At 29.4% G+C, this 25,279-nt stretch overlaps 1 protein-coding gene across 1 annotated transcript in view; it reads right to left on the bottom strand.

Annotated features, from left to right (window-relative positions):
• Nucleotides 1-25,279, bottom strand: part of Lmpt (four and a half LIM domains protein limpet) — a 913,540-nt gene that overhangs the window by 749,308 nt on the left and 138,953 nt on the right. Inside the window, exon 2 of the mRNA XM_075376627.1 lies at nucleotides 985-1,064. Within this exon, the coding sequence (XP_075232742.1) occupies nucleotides 985-1,064 (80 nt within the window). The remainder of the gene's footprint in view (nucleotides 1-984; nucleotides 1,065-25,279) is intronic.

Below are 25,279 nucleotides of genomic sequence, written 5' to 3'. Positions count from 1 at the left end.
TGTTGAACCAAAAAGGCATTTTTTTAAAGCCAGTGCTTTTACTTTGTTATAAAAGCTTAATACTATTCTAAGTTTTAAATATATGTTTAATTTTCAGTACGTTTCAGGGGTTCTTTTTTTAAGAACCACTGAAAACACCACTGAACACTTTTAAGTAAAAAAGTGTTCTTTTTAAAAATACTTCAACCTTTTCCCCTCCTTTTTACTTTTACAAGATATGCGCTATTATATAAACAAACAAATAATATGAAATAATATTGTGTGTTTAGTATTTTTTTTACTATTAAGCCATATTTAAATTTATTTCATTATAACTTCGCTAATTAATAGATATCAGTAACGTCAGATTATGAAATAGTCATAAAAGAGGGTTGTTTTCAAATAATAATTGATTTCAGACGGTGTGAGTAAAATAAAACCGTATAAAAATGTCATTTTGTTTACGTTAAAATATGTAAAAAAAATTTTTTCAAATCATTAATTGAAAATCGTGAACGTTACCTTCACGATGAGAAAAAAAGATTGCCCTGGAGTTGTTTTAGACGGTGTCAGAATACCTTATGCTTGTAAGTTAAGGTATCTGGATTTATACCTTGATCGTTGTTTAACTTGGAGAGGTCATATAAGGGAGTAAAAGAAGTTGTTTGATACTAATTTTAAAAAGATGTACTGGATATATTGAGTAAGGGATCTCAATTTTCTTTACAAGGCAGCTTCGCTTTACAAAGCTTTCTTGAAGCCGGTATGGATTTACGGAATTGAACTCTGGGGCACAACCAGTAATAACAATGTGGAGATTATTCAACGGTTCCAGAATAAAATACTACCGAACATAACCCAAGCGTCGTAGTTTGCGAGGAATATATATATATATATATATATATATATATATAAAACGGGTAAAAATAATAACGTACATTTTAATTAATCGTTATGATAAAATAAATAATGAAAAAAATAAAATTTTGATAAAACAAAAAATACCTCCAAAGATGCGGTTGAAATCCCGAACAGGTACAGCAATTAAGACAAGGTTGTCCTTCCACAATATCGTCTACCTGGCTCTGAAATAGAAAAATGAATAAATAAAATACAAATTTCATAATAAAATTAGCTCATAATTTTACTATAATTAATGTCATATCAATGGAACCATTTATTTTTCTAACACGTTTATATGACAGCAGTTTACCAATAAATAAAATACGTCATTTACAGCTAAAGTAATTTGAAATACGTTTTATAAATTATTACTAAAATTCCAAAATCTGGGAAAAAATATGCTAAGAAGCCCCTAAGAATTAAATTTGAGCGTCAAAGTCAATGAGCCAACAATTCTTTGGTCTACCACTGCTGGTAGACCAATATATTGGTCTACCACTACTGGCTAATAGCAACCTTGGGAAATCACCATGGTAACGAACTGCTCAACAACCAATAGAGCCTATAACCTTTCCACCTTTACTACATTTAACATGATTAGAACAGAAAAACAGCGTTAAACCCAACGGGTTGGTCTAGTGATGAACGCGTTTTCCCAAATCGGCTGATTTGGAAGTCGAGAGTTCCAGCGTTCAAGTCCTAGTAAAGGAAGTTACTTTTATTCGGATTTGAATACTAGATTGTGGATACCGGTGTTCTTTGGTGGTTGGATTTCAATTAACCACACATCTCAGGAATGGTCGAACTGAGATTGTACAAGACATTCATTTACACTCATTCATCCTCTCAAGTAATACCTGAACGGTAATTCCCGGAGGCTAAACAGAAAAAAAGAAGGAAAGAACAACAGCGTTGTCATTTACACCGTAATATAAAAATGTAAAATTACACAATCCGGCCCCGAGCCAAACTTACATTGGTTTCCAGTGAACTAAATTTCTTCACTTGGCAGCAATTAGAACAAATCTTTTCTTTTGTATTGAGTACAATTATCTATCTATTCTTCTTACCTTCGACATAATTAAATCTCATATGTTGACGCGTTTGGGATAAACTCCATTTTCAAAACTCACTGTTCTGGCATTACAAAACTCACTGCCAGCACAGTGAGTTTAAATACACAGGATATCCGAAACGCGTCAACCTATGATTTAATTACGATGAAGCTAAGAAAGGTACATAACTGTATTCAATACGAAAATGACAATGTTAGCAAAAAGTATACATATTAATAATAATTATAAATACTTTGGTGAATCTTTAGCCTATTCTTTATGATAACTAGAGAATAAATCCTTTGAAACATCAACAAATTGTTGATAAATTAGGAGCCAAAATAGCAGCTTTCTGCTGTTACTTGCCGTAAATGGAAACATAACAGAACTCTGTAGAATCAACCATCAGAAGAAAAATGGGTGGATTTAAATGTAGTTTACATATTTTTTAGAATGTTAAAGACATAATAAGACTACAAAATGCTTTATTTTCGTATTTTTATATTATCAATTGAAAAGTTGCAAGCTCAAAGGAAAGATTGCTTGTAACGGAAGAACATGGAAGACAAGGAATTGCATACGATAAATTGAAATGATAATTATCTTACGGTATGAAATATACATTTTAAATACAAAAATGTATTACTACATTCTATGTTTTAGTACTTAAGTACCAGTGAATAAAAGTAGATGAAGATTAAAAACAACAGAAATCAAGTTTGTCTTCATTTGTATCCAGAAATTCAAAGAACAGTAAATTTCATTGTTACTCCATTTTAACCCTTTAAACTAGGAATCTGAAAAACCTTTTCTACTGTACAGTTATACCATAAGGAAAACGTGTACACAAATTCTCATCTAATTATTTTCAGTATTTTTGCTAGGCGTTGATTATGAATCAGTCACATGTTGTTTTATAAATATAGATTATAATTTTTTGCTTCTGTTATATAATCTTACTCTAAAATCCAGAATAAAAAAAAAACAATTTTTTATAGTTCATAAAAAATCTAAAAAATTACATCCTAGTAGCAAGATATAATATTTATAAAAATTAATTGACTTGTACTTACTGCCTATTATTCTCACTTTTTCTTATCACTTTTAACGCTTTTTCAAAGATCTATGCTATATCAGAACGTTAAAACAATTTTTAATCTAACATATAATTTCATACGTACTGACGAAGCAAAGATCTCTGGGAAAACGCTAAATGTGAGAAAAAAGTAAAGAAAAATATTTTTTTATACATATATTTTCTATAGTGTCTACTACTGGTGGTTGTTAAACACTCGAAAAGATGTCCACCTGCGTTTAGAACTTAGGTAAAAATTTTTGGAAACTGGTTTTAAGCAGAATGTAATTTTCCAATTTACATAGAATGAAGGAAATATCTTTTAAAACAGAATACAAGTTCATACATCCGTTATTCACAGGTTGAAGTTCAAATTAGCTCGAATAAACGAAACAATACAAAGATTTTCAGGTAAAATATTCTTTCCTGAGCTTAAAAAGCGAATTCATGTAGAAGAGAGAGAACTTCAAATTATGCCCCTGCAAAGAAATGATAATAATAAACATACAGAAATAATGTTAACTTCTTTTATATTAATTTTGTTATCAAGCAATCATATTATAAATATTATTACTTAATTATAGTTAGCTATATAATTTGTTATTTATTTGTTAGGCGAATTATTAAATTCCTATTTTAATCATTAGAATTTTAGCCAACCCAAAATAATACTGTACAGTAGAATACAGACTGGAGGTATTTAAATAAATTAATAAAAAACAATACATTCAACTATAACAATTATATAACAGAAAATGCATTACGATAAGAAAGTGAATCTTTTTGAAGGGAGATTTTATTAACAAAAAACACTGAAATCTTTAAATTAAAAAACAAAAAAATGAACTTACCCAACAATCATGAAGACCGAGACAAGAAAGCATAACTCGTTACACTTATTATATTATACCGCGACTGAATATAGACGGAAGAGTGCACATGAAGAAACGGTTGAAAAATGAAAATCAACCACATTTTGACAGACTCTGAACGGATGCCAAACAAGATAGTGGGTACATATACTATATTCCATCTTTCTTTTTAAATACTTAACAACGTTAAATTATATTCAGTACTTATACCATTATTTATTTATTCATACATCATAAATACGGGACGATGAATTTATCATTATGTTTAGAGCATATTAAAAGTTTAGTAACCCAATATTTAATTCCAAAAAAATTATTTTTTATTACTGTTTAAATGAGAATTATTACAATTTTTATTAAACATAATTGTAACAATTTTATTTGTAATCAGTTTTAAACTGTAAATATTCGTGAAGAAATATATACAGCGTGTATCACGAAGTTCTCCCGGGACTTTCATAAACTATTCTGCTCGTGAAAATAATTGAAAAAGTTCATATAAACATATATCCTAAAATGCTTCGTTTGCAAGTTACAACTGTGAAAGATTTCGCTCGGGCTTCAGCTAGCCCGCTGAAATGAGGACGTACTGAAATTTGTAGGACGTTAATTAAGGGAAATTATAAATTTCACATCGCCAAAAAAGAATTGGTTTTTATTTACGTTAAGTACGTACTTTTCTGACAGATGTAGTAATTCATTATTTTTAAATAAATTCGAATTTTTCAAACTTTTCTCTGTTTTATTCAATTTATATTACACTATTTTGTTCAGAATTAAATTCTCTATAAGTTTTATTTGTTTATTACACATTTAACAAAGTTATTACACCTCAAACATAAAAAAAAAAAAAAAAAAAACAGGTATTTCACCCCGTTTTATTGATTTTCACCCCAGATTTCTCAAAACTTACAGCAGATACGGCTGTGCGACCTATTTTATTCGATTTCTCAGGTCAAAAACTATAAGAAATCATTAATTCTGCCTCTTAATTAACGTCCTAAAAATTTCAGTACGACCTCATTTAATCGAGGTAGCTGAAACCCGAGCGAACTTTTTCACTAACCATAACCCGTAAATAAAGCATTTTAAGACATATGTTTATGTAAACTTTTTCCACTATTTTCACGAGTAGAATAGGTTATGAAAGTCCCGGGAGAACTCCGCGATACACTCTGTATAAAAAAAGAAAACACTCAACTTCCAGTAAACAAGATGATATAACTTTTAGAAATTACAGATGTATTAATTAAAATTAAGTTTAAAAAAATATCAAAATACCCAAAACTGTAAAAAACAGTAAATTAGATAGATTTTTTCCTTTTTTCTGTAGAAAAAAATTTACAATCGGTTTTCCTGACGAAACCATAAGTAAATAATGTGTTAAAATATCACATGCGAGACGGACATCCAACGATGAGCCGCCACGAAAAAAAAAACAGTAATAGATTATAATAACAAAAACTTTCCTGTTAATAAAACATGAACTTTCCCATGTTCACTTTTTCCCCTTTCTTTTTTTCCTGTTTAAGCCTCCGGGAATCACCGTCAGGTATTACTTCAGAAGATGAATGAGGATGATATGTATGAGCGTATGTGAAGTCTATATACTATAGACTTGATGTGTAGTTAATTGAAATCCAACCACCAACGAACACCGATATCCACATCTAGTATTCAAATCCTTATAAAAGTAACTAACTGCCTTTACTAGGATTTGAATGTTGGAACTCTCAACTTTGAAATCAGCTGATTTGCGAAGACGCGTTCACCACTAGACCAACCCGGTGGGTTAATAAACCAACTTATAATAACAACTAATATCCAGTAAACACTCATTATGTTATAAGCACTATTATCACTATGTTCTAGAACTTGTCCAGTCTATGGACGACATGTGTCCCAAAGTATTCAATTCGCACGCCATGTTTTTTTTATCAAATAGAAAATCCTCAAGAGCATATGAACACAGGTAGATAAACTAAACAATGAAAGATTAAATAAAAGGCTGAGAAAATAGGCTGAGCAAATGTAGAGAAATGCAACGAAAGAATACGACAAACGATAACAACAGTAAATAGGTAGCAGCAACAATGAAAGCAAAAGATAGTAACAGAAAGTAAATGCACAAGGTACAAAAAGTACCGAAAAAACATAAAAATATAGTACCTTCAATAACGTTCATCATGATCAAGCACATGAACCCTTTTCAATCGATAATAACCTTATCTAGCAGGTTCAAAGCAAGGGGAATTACACGATTATTTAGGCCGACTATGTATTTAGAGTTGGAACGTTCAATCTCATCTGATACGGAATCACCAGGTATTCATGTATTTTAGAATTGCAGTCGAGATACTTTCCTTAATATCTTGTTCTGTGATTTTTAGATCACTTAATCACTGCTGTTACTAGTGGTCCCCGCAGAAAATATTGGAGCTGAATCCCATACGTCTATATCGGTTTCAAGAAAAGAAAACGTTCTTCTTACATAGAAGGACTTTGTTACAAAGAGACAACTGAGTACTTCTACAAATTAGCTTACACATATGATGAATCTGTCTCTTTTCCAGTATATGATCTCTCCACATCATACGTCGGTCTAGGTGTAAGCCAAGGTATCTCACACTAGTTGTATGAGGAATTTCAAAGTATTCCAAATAGAATGGGGGGCAGTCTCCTCTTCTAGTCGTAAACATAACGCGGGTAGATTTCGCCGGATTGACTTCAATGGTTCATTTGTTCAGCCACGTACTGATTGCATCCAACGCCGACTGCAGCTTCAAGATAGATTAAATTGGAAGACTTATTTATTGTATTTCAAGAGAAGGTCAAGTAAATTTAATTACTAATATGGAACAATTTTCAGGATTAAATTCTAGGGGGGGGGTGTAACAAAAGTACAATTTATTTTTATTTAAGAAATTATGTAGAACAAGAAGTTAATTCAACAAAGATGTTCTTTCTTTTTCTGTTTAGCCTCCGGAACCATCGTAAGGTATTACTACAGAGGATGAACGAGGATGATATGTATGAATATAAATGTAGTCTTGTACAATCTCAGGTCGACCGTTCCTAAGATGTGTGGTGAACTGAAATCCAACCACCAAAACACATCGGTATCCATGATCTAGTATTCAAATCCGTATAAAAGTAGCTGCCTTTACTAGGATTGGAACCTTAGTACTCTCTACTTCGAAACGTTACAAAATAGAAACATTACTGAACCAATGACCAGTAATATATGTAACAAATATAAAAACGAGTACTGAAACAAATCGGAAAACAAGATTACACTCAAAAACTGTTTACCTAAGATCTAAACCTAGGTGGGCATTTTGATTGTTAAACATCTATCATTAGAAAAAAGATACAAATAATTGCCGTTCAGGGAATAGCAAACGAAATCATAAATTTCATTTTAAAACATTTAAACCTGTTATTAAGTTATAATGTATTAGAGGTATGAAACGTACCTCTAATTCAGCTGTCCGGTACAATTTAGCACACGTATCTTTTGTAGGTTAGAATAAATATCTCGCGCGCAAGTTCCAACTTTTGTGGTAATATTATTAAGCAAAAAAAAATTGTTGAAAATAAAAAATATTTCACCAGAAAAAAAATCATATTTCCTTTCATAAAATATCAAATTACTTAAGTTAATATGAGAAAAAGTAAAGATTTTTATGAAGACAATCAGTTTCATGATTTTTTTCCAAAAGACTAACCATCAATGTTATCATTTACAAACGTTCTTTGGATTATGAAAGTAAATTTTTAAGGAAATTAAAAAAAAAATAAATAAATAACAAGTGATTTCAAACTCATTGCACATCACCTTTTTTTATTAAAAAAAACTTTAAAAATATTAATATTGCATTATTAACGGATATTTTTTAAAGTACTTCAAATAGTGTACTAAAAAGGATACAAACTACACTAATAACAACCGCAACCTCTCGGCAAAAGCATGAATCAGAATAAGTGGATTTCTATTAGGAACTAAGTAGGCAACACATCTTACACTAGAGCACTGGAAGTAATCGTCTCCTACGCCGTAAATTAATTACAAATATAAATAATACGTAACACAAAATTAACAATACAATTATAAATTAATTGACACATCTTTTAAGATTTTTATATAAAAAAATGTTACCTCAAATTAAACAGTAAAAAAGTACAACAAAAAAAAACAATTTTACCAACATCCAGTCGGTGTGAGGGAAAAAAGTATTGTTTAACCATAAAATTACTGTATATTTCTTGTAAGATCATTTAGGTATTTGGACCTTATAATTTCTCTCTTTGTATTGTATTATTTATGAAAATACAAAGAGAAATACCCCCAATAGAGAATTACTAAAAACCATTTCTTGTTTTTAGAAATATCTGTGATTTTTTATAAAATAAAGAAAATTTTCTCGATCGCATTTTTAATTAAATTTATTAAAAATAAAATAACTTACATTTTAGTTAATTGAATTGGTTTGTTGTATATATAATAGACTGTGACTGATGCTTTACAAAGCATACTCCAACGAAAAGTCTTCTCATTTCCTATTAGACGGTCTACGCCGTTGTAACTAAATTAACATTATAAGTATTAGTTTGGTACTTTGGATCTAAGGTTTCCAATTTTTTTGGTTCTATTAAGCTTTCTCTAAAAGCTAAACTTTAAAGGTTTCCAATTAAAAATTTTATAATAATATTTAACTCTCCTAAGTAAGTTACCAACGAAACGGTTCACAAAGACCTAACCTACGTCAACGAGACCTTATTCTATCGCTATACAACCATGCAAAAACTTTCCGCTAACAACTAATACGTGATTTAGACACGCAAACTGACTTCAAAGGAACAACCAGAGATGATTAAAAAATATATACTAAAGATATAATTTATAATTAATGAATTAATTTAAATACAACTTTCTATCAATACATTTAAATAACACAATATATTATTACACATATATTTTATGTCCCTTGAAAATCATACTGATAGTTACGTCATCATATCACCTTTTACTGGGTGTGGTGCATGACACATCTGTTAAATAAATTTTATATATTGGCATAAAAAAATTGCAAAAAAAAACATAAATATAATTTATAGATAACATTTTTAAAATCATATATAAAATGCAAAAAAAATCATAATTTTTGAAATTAGAAACGGACAAGTTATATACAGAGCGATTCAAAACTATACGGCAATCTCTCGAGATCTGATTCTATATATAAAAATAGAAAAAAATTTCATATAAATATAGATTCAAAAACGCTTCGTTAGCGAGTTACGGCTAGCGAAAGATTTCGTCCGAATTTCGGTTCCCCCGGTGAAATAAAGATTTCCCGAAATTCTGGAAAGGTAAATCATGGGGCGAATGTTTTTCTCAGTTTTCGACCTGAAAATATTTAAAGAAATGGATCCCAGAACCGTACATCCATTAGTTTTAAAGATATCTGGCGTAAAATACAAAAATTGGGGTTAAAAAATAACATGTTTTTGGGTTTAACGTAAGAAAACTGTTAAGTTGTATTTTTTTTTTCAATTAGAAATGTAGAAAAAAAGCTTCTAAGCAACATTGTGCAGTTACTATCTCCAAATCCAGTGATATTATTTTTGTTATATATTTTTATACCTAATTATATTTTATACCTAATTATAGATATATTTTTTTTTTGTTTTATCTACAAGTTGTTTTGTTTTTTGTTCGACTAGCTATTGCTTTATTATTTGTTTGTTTCTTTTATTGATTATGTTTATTGGTTTTTATTTGTTAATTGTTTGTGTTTACGGACTATGAAGTGCTGCCAGATAATTTTTTTTACTGATGGACTTTAAGAATACTGTTTACTGAAAACTATTATTATGAATTTACTTTTTATGCGAATTCCTTACGATACCCCTACAATGTGCTTCTATTTTTTTTTCTGTTTAGCCTTCGGAATCATCGTCAGGTATTACTAAGGATGATATGCACGAACGTAAATGAAGTAAGTGTAGTCTTGTTCAGCCACAGGTTGAACATTCCTGAGATGTAGATGTATGGTTAATTGATCGCTAATTGATGTATGATTCATAGAATACCGGTATCCATGATCTAAAATTCAAATCCGTAAAAAGTAACTGCCTGTACTAAGATTTAAACTTTAAAACTCTCGACTTCGATATCAGCTGATTTACGATGGCGAGTTAACCACTAGACCAGCCAGGTGGGCTCCTACAATGTGCTTATTTATTATCAAACGATTTACTTATGTTTCCACCTAAGGAGCCGATTGTAAGTATACTGGTTCCGGAAAAAAAAATTCTGCAGAAATATGCATTTCCAGTAACGGATTAGTTATCGTTATGAAATATGTAGTCCTCAGCCAGCAAATATTTTCACAATACCGGATAAATGTAGTTCAGTCAGCAGGGCAACGTCAGAATTACTCTCATGCAACGTCCATAGGTCATTATATAACCTTTATACTCTCCTCTCAATTTTGTTTTGATACAAACTTTATTTTCCACATTTTGATTGTTTGCAAATCATCGGAAAACTTCCCAAAACATTAAAATTTCGTCCAGATATCCTTTCTTATTAATGCAAGGATAAAAATGTTTGAACTGCTTTCTAAAGTGGATTGGGAAAGGAAAAAAAATGTTGCTTAAACTTCTCCAATTCCGCCGATAACTTGCCACACCCCATCGATTTAAATACGCCAGCATATCAAAATATCAACAGGACAATTTTATAAAATATATAATTTTTAGTGATCTTAAAGTTGATTTACTCTGTCTTTTTTTAATTAAAAATTGGAAAATGGCCTAATCGTTTTTTATTAAATATACTGCACATTAAGAAAGACTGAAATTCAGAACAAGTCATGAATCAAATTTTTTTTACTTCTCACGTAACATTAAATACGGGCTTCATATTTCATTTTACGCATTACAGTTCGTTATTTTCTGTTATGATAAAATAAAGCGTAATAACACATAATTTTCCTTTATCCTTGTTTACAAGAAGTGAAACATCTTTTCGATCCTACATAAATATTTTATAACAGTACTAAACATTTTTATGAGAATTAACATAAAGGATAATTTAAAATAAGGAAAAATATTATCATATAATGAGGCCTTAGGCAAGTCCCTTGTATCATGTCCATCTCAATTCACTTCTTTGTCTAGATAAGCACTTAAATCTGTTAAAAATTATTATTATTTTTTTAATACTGCGTATAAATTTTATAATTCTTCATCATCTTTTCACCTGTTACTAGCACTGTTTTAATCAACCCTTCTCGTTTTCTAATTGGCCAATTAGTTTTTATATTTGTACTTCCTTTTACGAAGTAAAGAAAGTATTGTGATCGCGAAAAATTTTGGTTTTCAGATTTCAATGGAAATATCCATTTTGACCAGCCCTTAATCCATTTTGACTAGTTTCGGCGTGACGTCTGTATGTATGTATCTCGAAAAACTCAAAACTATTAGCCGTAGGTTGTTGAAATTTTGGATTTAAGACTGTTGTAACATGTAGTTGTGCACCTCCCTTTTTGATTGCAATTGACTGAACCAAAAGGGTCCAAAACCAACACAAAATCCAAAAACATTTGGATTTTAGACTGAAAAAAAATTTGAATTTTTTTTCTTAACTGCAGTAAACAGCCCTCATTGAGAACTTTCAATGATATATCATAAGTGGTAGTTATTTTCATTAGTTCCAGAGTTATAGCCAAATAAAATTTTAATTAATGAAATATCTGGATCTACAAGGGGAAGGCACATCGATTGGAATCAGACTTCATTTCCGTTTTGTTTTAAATTTAAATATCTTGATTTATTTATATATTTATTAACCGCCGATTGCAAAAAAAAAAATGTGTCTATGAAATTTAATAGGACGTAGAAGGAAGTGGTTTCCACTTCAGTTTTTTATTTTTCTGATTTATTTTCTTACACTTTCCTAAAAAAATAAGTTACGTTTTACACAAGTGTAATCTGAATTTAGAAACATTCAACCTACAAACAGCTATTATATTTGAATCCCTGATTCAACCACTGTCTAGGAAAATTTTAATACTGAACTGCTTATCTAAAAACAAAATTATATTTCCACAAAATTAGGGTTTTAAAAAACTTGCAGTTTTTTAAGAAATGGTAATTAAAATATTGCTTTTTTTAAATTGGTCGAATGAAATTCACATCGATCAATCGGTCAGGTTTATATTGCTACTTTGTAAAAAATATTTGTATCAAAATCTGTCTAAAAATGATTGTAATAATTACTTAAAAATGATTTTTAATACTTACATCTATATTAACTTTACAATCATTAGAATATGCAAGGAACATACTGTTATCAAAAACTATATTTTTTTAATTTTGATAATTAATTATTTTCAAGGTAAATTTTCATGAAAATAACAAGGTTTACAACAAATGGATGGGCGATGGAGTAATCTACCAATTGAGACGAGAATATTTTTCAAAACATCGGGAGGCCATCCCGATTGGGATTTGTTTCAATCAAACTCTCCCGATTGGCGTCCCCTCTATTTTTTGATGGAGAACCAGAATGTCTCAAAACCCGGAAGGGGAATAGTCTGGATTAACCTGAACAGAATCGGTAGATACTCGTATTAAAATTATAAATTACAACCCATGTTGGTAATCGTGCTATAAAAACTAAAAAAACAAATTCAACAATTCCCTTTTAAGAAATTATATATACCCGCTTCTATTTTTAAAACGATTTTCTCAAAAATAGTTTACACGATTTAATTTTTTTTTTAATTCTAAATTTCAAAAATTATCAAAATACTAAAAAAGAATTTAGTAAAATTTTATTTATATTTTTTATATACTAAATAATTTAGCCGGTAGGCACTTTTCATAACGTTATAGAAAAAAGTTTCACCTCTTAATATGATTGTCTGAAATTTAAATATATTCATGTAAGGGCAATTTATCGAACCAATTTTAAGCTATTAGAACTATAATCTACTAAAAACAGAATTTTATTAAAATTGTTTTAAACGAATAAAAACACACACACACAGACATCTTAATCTCTGAAGAGTTCCTAGTTGAGGTTCCGGTAATTTTTAGCTTTTTTTTAATTTATCAATTTCAAGCACTTTTAATTTTTGGTAATCTTAAGAAAATGATACGAATATAATCTACACATATAAATATAAATGTATGTATGTTCCAGCATAACTCTGAAACCCCTGGAGTAATTTCAACCAAACTTGGCCTACACATGACTTACTATCTGGAGAAAAATTCTGTGGAGGTAAGTCACTCCTAACATTCCTAAGGATGGTGTTGTGAAGGGGGTGACGTGTAAAAATAATCGAAAACGACCGATATTAGTATCGAATCGATAATGTTCGGGGTCGCTAGGCTGATTGGTTACTGTTCCAATTAATTTTAAGTTCAATATAGTCGAATAGAACTTTGTAGAACCTTCTGGAAATTTTTTTAGAAACGAAAAAACTTTATGTTTCTTGCTCAGAGGTGGGTTCACCCAAGAATTTATTTATTCTTGTTCCTGGACCTAAAAATGTTGTTTATAATCAATTTTTGTGTTAAATTAATGTTTTAGTGACTTTCTAAATGATTTTACTTTATAATTTATTTATACTAATATTCAGTGGTGGATCGTAGGTAAAATTAATGGCCCAGAAATTTTTTTCTGGGCATATTCAAGGCCATGGTTAAAGTTTTAAGTAAAATAAAAGAACTGAAGAAATGAATCAAATAGAATAGCTGGAAGCAGGATAATAGTTTAATTCTACACTTTATCACATTCAAAAATATAGTACACGGTTTTTAAGCACAACACACGCGGAGTAAAAAAAAAACTACCTTCCACCAGCACGCCAGGGTCGGCACTACAGCAGCTACAGTGCTCTATCTTTCTCACAGCCTCCCGTGTAACTTCCTATGTGCGTAAGCGCACAACAGTCAAACAGAATTCCGCTGGAACTGTGTAGAGCACAGTTCCATACAAAGAGTTTTGTATCTTTTTCATAAACTGGAGATGGCAACTGACACTGAGCTTAAGGATTATATACTGTACAAGTACAACGAAAAATTAAAGAAAAAAAGACTCATATTAAATAAATAATATCAAGTGGAAATAGGGGGTCCTGCAGTTGCACAGTGTCTATACGCGAATCGCCACTGCTTATACTTTTAAAATGTTGTATTTTGATTTTACACTATAGACAGACTTGATTCCTTTTCCTTTCTAATAGGAAAATGGGATAAATAAATATCCAAGCAACGCCAGGTAATTAGCTAGTATAGGATAAAGTGATCGATTTTATAATGGCCGACTAGTTTGTTGTTAGGTAAGCTGACGTCAAGATCGCCTGGTTTCGAATTAAATTTCCAATAACGATCTACATTTTTTCACAGAACATTTCATTCTTCTCGTTAATTTACATTTTTAGCATAGTATTTTCAAGGCTGTAATACTAATAAATAAACATTTTTACGTAATTAATTTTTTTCATCAAACATGAAATTTGTTGTAAAATCTCGAAAATCTTTGTTGAAACATATTCAATTTATCACTTTACGTACAAATAAAATTAAAAAAGAATAACGTACCCCCTAACCAGAAAAGTTTTTTCTATCAGAAATTTTGAAGAATGAAAGACAAAAAGCTTCGTTTTCAAATTACAAAACGTTAAAAAAATTATTATAAATATTTTTAAACACTTACTTGATTATTTTCAAATCGAAATCTTTTATAACAATAGGTAATCTAAGAGAGAGGTAAAATCTGTAAGTATAACTTCAAAAAGTTTTTTAAAAAAAAAAAGGAAATAATTATCTACAAAATAAATTAGTAATATCATTAAATTAATGTTCTCATTTTATTTTTAGTGATGGTACTTAAATAATACGTCTAAATCCATTTGTGTTCTCAAACGTATTTCTTTTTTTCATTTTTACTCCTTCCCCTTGTTACCCAGTATTTTTATCTCACTTATTCATTCCATTTTTCTCCTTCATTTCTTTTTTTTTTTAATACTAAAATGAAACAGATGAGTCATCTGATACATGATTGCCTTAAGCCATTGTCCGGTCGACAGCCAGTTTCAATTCATCCTAATGACATGGCTAGCTTTAAAACGTAGCCAACATGACCAACCTGTTGGAAGTTAATAACAGCTCACACACTGATTGTTATATTTGAAAATAACAATGTCTTATAATAAAAAATAAAATAAAAAACTGAAAATAATAATAATAAATATTATTATACATTACATAATAATATAATTAACACAAGTTATAATTTTTTTTTTTTTTAATTTAGATTTAGGATCTGATTATAAATTATTTCTACGTCTAACATCACATTTTTTTAAATTTATTTACTTTCGTGTAGTTTTCATTCTAATACTGATCTACGAATTTTAGCATATCGACCCAGTTTTGAGTTGTTCTAGTACAAAGATTGTTTTGAAATATCGTAACACTCACTGGAAGTAGAAGAAGTGGGTAACACTCGCTTGAATTAGGGATGATTGTTACCAGTATCCTAATTGACGCACATCCTGATGTATGATTACTCCGTTTATATTTTACTTGTAATTTTATTTATTTTATTTGTACTGGGACATAAATATTATTACGGCGACTCCATGTCTTTTTTTATATTGATGAATATTTTCATAAAATTTTCTCTTTTCAGTTTTACTCATCTTGTTCCTTTTTACTCTTCCTATTACATTCTTGGTCGGGTATCCTTTCTATCATTGGATTAAAAGTATTAAAGGACGACTATAATGGGAAGACAGTCAATTATTGTTGATAATAACAATAATAATAATATCATTCAGCCGATCTCCGTGATGGAATCGTAGCGTCTTTAGCTTTATCCGAAGGTTCTTAGTTTAAATCCCGTTTGGGCAAGGAATTTTTCACACGCTACAAAATGTATTATAACCCATTAACAACTATTTATTGGGCATCAGAATATTGTTGCTGCACAAATAAATAAGTTATTTTATTTAGCTTTATCCTAGACAAAAGAGGTTTGTAAATAAAGTAATGAGACTAGTTTTTTTTGGCAGCCGAAGTGGCAACACTGTAAATTTACTAGTAAACATATGAACAGCTGATTTATAATAGGTATATTCTTAGTCTACTGTTGCCACGAGAGACGTAAATAAACTTTTCGTGAAACGAGTTTTTGTTGTATATTACAAAAATCAGTGATACTAATTATGAGCAACGTTGTGCAATCAAGTTTTGTGTTAACCTCGACGACAATATTGTGTGAATCAGAGACTTCTGGAGTTTTTGTCAACAGGACAGACTGTAAATCAGTATGTTTACCGAAAAATTCTTGAAAGGCTGCGGAAAAGAGTTTCCCGCGTGAGAACAGCCATGAAAGACAACTGGATGCTGCATCATGGCAATTCACCTTATCACACTGCACTCTCAATTAATGAGTTTTTTGGCAAATAAAAACATTCCTGTAATTCCTTAACCACTTTATTCACCTGACTTGAGTCCCTGTAACATTTTCCTGTTCCCGACTTTAAAAAAAAAAAAAAAAACAGCTTAAAGGACACCATTTTGGAACAGTAAAAACATTTAAAAAATTCTAACCGACCACCTGAAGGATATTCCGGTTTCTGAGTTCCAACACTGTTATGAAGAGTGGGAAAACCGTTTGAAGCGTTGCGTGGCTTCTCAAGGGAACTATTTCGAAGGAGTTCATGTATAATTGGATTGTAAATAAAAGGTTTTTCTGAACCAGTCTCATTACTTTATTTACAGACCTCGTATACTCACTAACGGGTACTAACTAATAATAATTAATAAAACCCTTTAATTAGATTACTAAAATAAAAATTAAAGATGGGATAATGATAAGTGATAAAATTAAAAAAACCACGAAGCCGTTTTGAAGAAACATATCTACTGCAGCGCCACCAGGCGGCTTATAACTTCAAAACTAATCTAAGAACTTGCTCTGAGGTGATACCTATGTAATGAAAAAACCCCATCAAAATCGGCCCAGCCGTTTTAGTGAAACACGTCTAATGCAGCGCACCCAGGTGGACTATAATAGTAAAACATGTCTAAGAACCTGCTCCGAAGTGATATCTATGTAAACCGCATTGAAATCGGTCCGGTAATTTTCGAGATAAATGGTAACCGACATACACACAAAATCTTCCTCCAAACGCATATACAGTCTCCGTTCCGTCGTGGGTAAAAATAATTTTTTTTTTTTTTTACTATAGTACCTTAAAGGTCTAGAGTCACGGCTTAAAATGGTATAGTTATTCTCAGTAATAACAAGCATCCAATGATTAACTTGCTAAGTTTGTCATTACTGAAAAGTTAATTGTTTTGATGTATTCTTAAAAGATCCGATTAATCTTACATATCAACATTCTACGTCTACCAAAATTCATATGATACTCACCCAAAAACTAACACCTTCATATTTTTCACAGCAGAAACTAGAATAATAAACATCATTATTCTCAGAGAAAACAACTCTACGCTTACAGTTCATTATTAAAAATTTGACAGGTAGTATAAAGCAAAACTTAATGTATCTCTTTCTATTAGAAACTACGTATTTATTATATAATACAAATCCAGTCAGCAGAAAAACGTTTTACTGTTTTGTGGTCATAAACTCTGGTTAAAAACTAATAGAAAAATATTTGAATTAAACATCTTACTGACGAGTCTGAATAGAAAAAAATCAACAGGATGATAAAAATTAACAACAAAAATAATATTACGAAATTTAACAGAACGAAAGACAATGAGGAAATAAATATTAAAATAGGTGAAACTTATAAGTCATCATAAAAATTTATTGTTTAAGTAGTAAAATTATAAGCAAAGGATCAATTAAGATAGATCTCAAAAATAGATTGACATAAGGAAACAGAAAGTTTATCCAAGAAAGATTTTATAACGTCAAGTAAAAATCCAAGAATTATAAAATATTTGTGTACAGTGAAGCATTTATTATTTTTTTTATGATGAAACACGGACAATAGGAAAATAAAAGTGAAAAAGAATAGAGGACTTTGAAAATTGAAAATATCCTGATGCTAGTGGATGTTGAAAATTAGATAAATTGATAAAAGTACAAATTGAAAATGTTTTGATGTACAGAAGAGAAAAATTTACGGAAGACATCTTGTAAGAAGAAAAATAGATTGGTAACTACATATTAACTCAGTCAGGTTTAGGTGAATTGGTGACACCGGGTTGGTAGAGTTCTAAGGTTCAAATTCTAGTGAAGGCAGTTACTTTTATACGGATTTGAATACTAGATCGTGGATACCGGTGCTCTTTGGTAGTTGGATTTCAATTATATGTGATTAATTGAATGTCAGGAATAGTCGACCTGAGACTGTACAAAACTATACTTCGTTTACATTCATACACATCATCCTCACTCATCCTCTGAAGCAATACCTTACGGTGGTTCCGGAGAGTAAACAGGAAAAGAAAGAAGTAAATTGGTGAAAAATGCGTAAAGGTTATAAGGACTGTAGGGGAAAACAAAGATTAGAATAAATGATAAAAAATACTTTGAATGTAGTATGGTATTAAAATAGTTGAATGATTGATAATTAAAAAAACAAATCTGATTTGGACACCACATGACTTCTTTGTACACCTATTAAATTACATACACACATTTTTTTACATGAAAAATACATAAAATATTATTCCATTAACAACTTTTGATATTTTTTCACACATTTTTTTTTATTGTTATTGTAGAATAATTATTTACTGTAAAATGTTTTTAAAAGCTTTTATTCAACTGGCTTTAGGAATAATCAAATCGTTTTTTAACTGCTATATCTTTTGATCTATCGTATGAAAATCAATGAAATTTGGTACACGTATGTAACTTCGATGACAATACAGCACAACCGTGTCGGAATTTGATATGACCAACACCCACGCCCCCACGCGCTACCCCTACGCTAAATTCATGCATTTAGTTGAAAATTTTCATTTCTCATGAACTATCTTATGAAAATGATTGAAATTTGGTACACGTATGTAACTTTGATGTGTAAAAATAAATATTTCACTTTTTTAAAAGCTTTTATTTTCAGTCTTTAAAAAAAATACAAAAATATATTTGATTACATATAAAAAAGAAAATTTGTAAAAAAGCTTTTATTTAACTAATATTAATATTAACATTAACAAAAAAAGGAAACAAATTAGAAAACCCCTCTAAAAAGTAAAAAATAAGAATTAATCCGAATTGAGAATTTTAAACAAAAAAATATGATATATTAACAAATATAAAAATACACTGAAAAGTAAAAAATAAATTATATAAATATCTAATATTAACCAATAAATAAATGTAATAATTATTAAATTTAAATATTAAAAGTAATGAAAATATTTAGTTAAATAAAAGCATGGCGCAGTTTTAATAACAATATTTTTGAATAAGTATTTATAGACATTTGCTGTATATTAAAATATATTTTTTGTTTAATGAGGTTGTTTAGTATATTTATATATTTTTCTATCTGTAATAAAATAACTCTAGTTTTAATTCTTTTATGGTTCAAATTTGCACCGAGATGACCTTTAAGGGTTAATAAGATTAAAAATAAAAATTAAATTTAGAAATCTTGAACAAAGTTATTACATTTTGACGGTAATCTAAAAAATTATTAATTATTATCGTTATAATTGTAATCGTACTTATGAATTCATTAAATAAAAATTCATAATTAATTAAAATGAAACTTTTAGCGGAAAGAGTGTGTTCAATTTAGCTTAGATTACAAGCAGAATTCGAAGATGAACCTCAACTATGTGAGAACACGTACAAAGAAAGCGAGTGGATGAATTTTCCCAGATTGTTACTTGTAGCAAGTCAGTCTCAACTGGAGAGGTTCCAGCAGACCTATCCGCCTCCTGGCGTCGTTATTGAAAATGAAAATGAACATTAATTGTTGTAAAATTAAATAAATGTTGTGTTGTTTTAAATAAATGATAAAACTGCGCCACTCTTTTATTTAACTAAATATTTTCATTACTTTTAATTTCAAAATTTAATAATTATTACATTTATTTATTTTTTATTTATTAGATATTTATATAATTTATTTTTTACTTTTCACTGCATTTTTATATTTGTTAATATATTATATTTTTTTGTTTAAAATTCTCAATTTGATTTAATACTTATTTTTTACTTTAGGGGTTTTTTCTAATTTGTTTCCTTTTTTATTAATGTTAATATTAATATTAGTTAAATAAAAGCTTTTTTAAAAAATAATTTTTTATATGTAATCAAATATATTTTTGTAATTATTTTTTTTTTGTATTTTTTTACAATCTGAGGTTAATAATTATTAATAAATGAATATGTAAGATCCAAATATTTCATTAATTAAAATTTTATTTGGCTATAACTCTGGAAGCAATGAAGTACAACTTATGATATATCGTTGAAAAGTTTTCAATGATGGCTTATTACTGCAGTTAAGAAAAAGTCCAAAATCAAAATTTGTTTGGATTTTGGGCACTTTTGATTCAGTCAACTGCAATCAAAAAGGAGGTGCACAACTAGATGTTACAACAGTCTTAAATCCAAAATTTCAACATCCTACGGCCAATCGTTTTGGAGTTATCCGAGATACATAAGTACGTACAAAAGTCACGAAAATAGTCAAAATGGATTCAGGGATGGTCAAAAGGGATATTTTCGTTGAAATGTGAAAACCGAAATTTTTTGAGATTTTTTTTGTACTTCGAACAAGGAAGTAAAAAATAAAGCATTACACTACAGCCAAACTACAAATTACATCAACAAACTTAATATAGGTTTGGTTTTAAAAATTTTATTGACAGTAGTATATGTTAACTTTTCATAATAATGAAAAAATTTCGAAAAATATTTATGAAACGTCTCAGAAAATCAATAGAGATCGAAAATAAAAGTTAGTATTTAATGATATCATTTGCTATTTGAGAATTCATCAATATGACATTCACGGTCAAGTCATTAGTACAAGAAAAAAAAATGTGCGTTGTTTATTCATTCTGTTAAAAATTCATAAAACATGCAAAAGAATCCTGTTATTAATCTTAACTGGTGGCTGGATATGAACATTTATTGTACAGCGTGAGAATACATACAAAAAAACGTTTATAACTTGCATGGAATACGCGAGTGTACTACTAGCAAATAAATCCGTTTACTGGATCATGATGGGAGTGGTATTGTCGGCGTTAGTGCACTTATCAAAGAGCTTAACGCATTCGTGCATGTTCAGTTTTTGATGCCGACCAGAATATGCAAGAAAGCAAGAATGTATTTTCTTTTGTGAACCGCGGGTAACCTTTTACCAGTTTATAATCACATTTACTATTTTTTTTATCAACATGTGTTACAGAGAAACGTGCTAATATGCAGTAGCAATATTCTATACTAAATTGCATCATAAATTCAAAAAAAAAAAAATGTGTTTCTTCTTAAACCAAATTTTACTTTTTCTATATGTAATACAAAAAATTAAAAATACAGCGTATTTTAAAGCTATGTAATATCTCTAAAGCTTCACGTACATCGATTAATTACACATGAAATGAAACAGCAACTCAAACAGTTTTAATTGTTTGCAAGCTCGTAAACTGTTTCATGTACCTTCCGCTTGAAAACGCTAGTAGCAAAGATGGCGAACCCCCTCCCATCAGAAAGCGTTATATGTTTTGCGGTTTGCAAAGTGAAAATCTGTAATTACCGTTTAACGGGCGTTCCGTTTGAAGTTCAGCTGTGATCTCCGAGTGACAATAACATTCATAAATATTAGACAAATTGAAACCAGTGGCTATATTTTTAAAGGAAAGGGTAAAGGACGACCAAGTATGTCCGAAGACAATGTTGAACATGTAAGAGTCTTTTGTGCAAAGTCTTACGAAATCTTTCAACTGCAATACGAACCGCAAAATTTTATTTAGCAACAAGTTGGTGCGCCTCCTCATTTGGCATAACGCTGTACGTGATCGGTTGAATGAAATTCTCCCCGACTGTTGTATTGGTCGCCGAGGACCAGATGACAGGGCTTGTTTGCCGTGGCCTCCACGTTCGCCTGATCTGACTCCCTTTCGATTTTTTTTTGTTTGGAGGTTTATAATGGATCAATTGTACGTCCCACCGTTACCAGGTGACCTACATGATTTCGAGACACAGGACTTAAGCACCATCGCATCAATTACTCTAGACTTACTGATTAAAGTATGGGATAAACTCTTCTATCACATTGAATACTTATAGGAAAAACTATTTGAGTTTCTCTTTCATTTCATATATAATTTATCAATCTAAATTAAACTTAGTAAATATTACGTAACTTTAAAACCCGATATTCATTTTGAAACATTACAAATAAATATTATATTTATTATTAAATATAAGAAATTATACATGATTACTAAACAATATTTTATTTTTTACTCTGTTATGTTAACAAGTCAGCTCTCTTAAAGTTGAAAACACAAAGTTATTTAAAATATACTGTTACCGAAATTATGTATAATCACGAATGATTATTATAATGATAATGACAATTCAGTTCGTGTTTTGTTGTACTGAATCAGGAATATTAGGATAACAGGCTTTAGCGGAAAATAATGAAATTATCTTATTAAACTGGAAAAAATATCTAAGGATAGATCCAGCAACAATCATCTCTATTAACAACAAAAATAATAAACACCCAGTTAATTCAAGAAGGTCCGGACATCCTACACGGATCCAGTATTTGTAAAAATCAAAACCAATGCAGCACCAACCTTCCTTAAGGAAGGGCTCAAAGAAAAGAAAAAGGAAGATCAACTAACAAAGTTACTACAAAAAAGACAAACAACCCATTCTAAAGGATTGCTTCAAAGCAATCCCTTCGTTAGTTGATTTCCCTCCTGTCAACATTTCCTAGTAAAGCGTGGATTTTTTTTATGAAAATGGGAGCAGCACGTTACTTATAAACAATTTTGAGTTGATCAGATTAAATATATGTTGAAACAAATTTATTTTCTTAGTTATAATCTAAAAATGAAGGTCTGAGAACTTTATTTTTCTTGAAGAAAAACCATTGCAATGCTGTTTCCCAGAATTACAGGAATATAAAAAAAAATTTGTGTAAAACGGTACATATGAGAAGATTACATTAGTTTAACAGTTCCTTCAAACTTAGGAATACCAAAAATTTTTCTCGCCATTTTCATTTTTGAAAAATAAAATTTTTGGTTAGCTATTGCAAATAGTTCCCCAAAAAAGAAACACCATAAAACCAACTGATTATTTTTTTCTATATTTAGTTACTTAATAACAACGTTAACTTTATATCAAGTAACTAAATTAAATTTCAACATTGGTAAATGAAAAATTAAAATAATATAAAAAAAATAAAGACCATAACATAAAACCGGATGTAATCATCAACAGAAACAGTACAGGGGAATGGTCCAAGTTTTAAAGAGGTTCAAAGATTGTATAAAGGGAAAGAAAGTAGAACCGAATACGTGACCGCAAGAGTGAAAAACCTAACCTGTAAGGACGAGGAAGTACTGGGGATGAGAAGAAAACCAGGTTGAAAAAGAAATAAAACAGATACGTGGTCCATAACAGGCCTAAATGAACAAAATAAGACAAATGAGAAAATCTCAACAAATTAAAAATGTTTTTATTTTTATTGTAACAACTATGGGGACCACACAAATCGAAAAAATATCTCTGAAGATCCATAATCGGTGTAGAAATTTTAAATTACTTTTAAAAAGTTTTTCATTATTTAAGAGCTTATAAAAATACAAGCATTTTTACTTCCTTGTACGAAGTAAAGGAAGTATTGTGATCGCGAAAAATTCCAGATTTCAACGGAAATAACCATTCTGAACATCCCTGAATTCATTTTGACTAGTTTCGGTGTGATGTCTATACGTACGTATGTATCTCCCATAACCCAAAAACGATTAGCCGTAAGTTGTTAAAATTATGGATTTAGGATTGTTGTAACATCTAGTTTTGCACCTTTCCTTTTGATTGCAATCGAGTGAACCAAAAAACGTCCAAAATCCAAATTTGTTTGGATTTTAGACTTTTTCTTAACTGAATTAATAAACCCTCATTGAAAAACTTTTCAACGATATATAATAAGTGGTACTTATTTTCATTGGGTCCAGTGTCATAGCCAAATAAAATTTTAATTAATGAAATATTTGGATCTTAGAAACAAATTGGTTGGAATCAGACTTCATGTCCTATTTTTTAACTTCTTTTTTTTAAATTTAAATATACTGATTTATTAATAATTTATTAACCTCCTATTGTAAAAAAAATTACGATAAATAATAATTCAATAATAACAAATAAAAATCAGAAGTTATTAATGAAATAAAATGTTACGTACTTTTCATTTTAAGATAATTGTACGTGTAATTTAATAGGCGTACAAAGAAGTCATGTAGTGCCCACATAAGATTTTTTCTAAAAAAAATTAAATCCTCTCACAAAAACTATTCTTTTTAATGATACTGCATTGTAAGAGATATAAGTTAAGAATAAATCACATTATGAAATTAAGAATCTCATTCCTTAGAATACATATGTGAAAAAATAATATTAAAAAAAAACCTCCAAACCTTACTCATCGAAGACTGCGTTTATTTAAAATTCTTGAGTACTATTTGTATTTAAAACACTTGAATGAAAAAGATCCGTTATCACGATAGATAATATGAAAATATTACTAATTAACACAAGACCTACTACGACTTTCTGTAATACAGTAATGTAATTTAAATTATTTTTATAACTTGAAAATTTCAACTAATTTTCTTGAACTTCCAAAAATTGAAAAATACTCAAAACTTCAGAATTACAGAAAATCTTACTTCAGTTATATTGAAAGATTTTAATACTGTACTACCAGAGAGATTTTCGTTACATTACAAAACAAAAAAATTTCATCAAAATCAGTACGTTTGGTGAGGAAACATGTTCTTAAACAAACACTATAGATACATGTAATCGAAATGAGAACCTCTTTTTTCAGTCCATTTAAAAAAAAAATTCTATATGTATTAGTTATACGTTTCTAACGATAATAACTATATAAAATACACATTCATTTTCTCGGAAATATTTTAGTTAAATAATCTATAATAAATTCGAAGTTAATCTATCATAATAACTAATTATATAATTTATCTGTAGTGTGTACGTCTGATAACAAATATCAGTGTTTTTCAACAACACGCATTATAATATTATCTAAAAAAAAACAACTATTTAAAAATGTGACAATACTTAATATTGATAATTATCCGTCAAATTATTATTT

This window comes from Lycorma delicatula, chromosome 10 (assembly GCF_047948215.1).
Source record: "Lycorma delicatula isolate Av1 chromosome 10, ASM4794821v1, whole genome shotgun sequence".
NCBI lineage: Eukaryota > Metazoa > Arthropoda > Insecta > Hemiptera > Fulgoridae > Lycorma > Lycorma delicatula.
The sequence above is the reverse complement of the archived record's forward strand: the minus strand, read 5'-3'. Positions and strand labels throughout refer to the sequence as shown.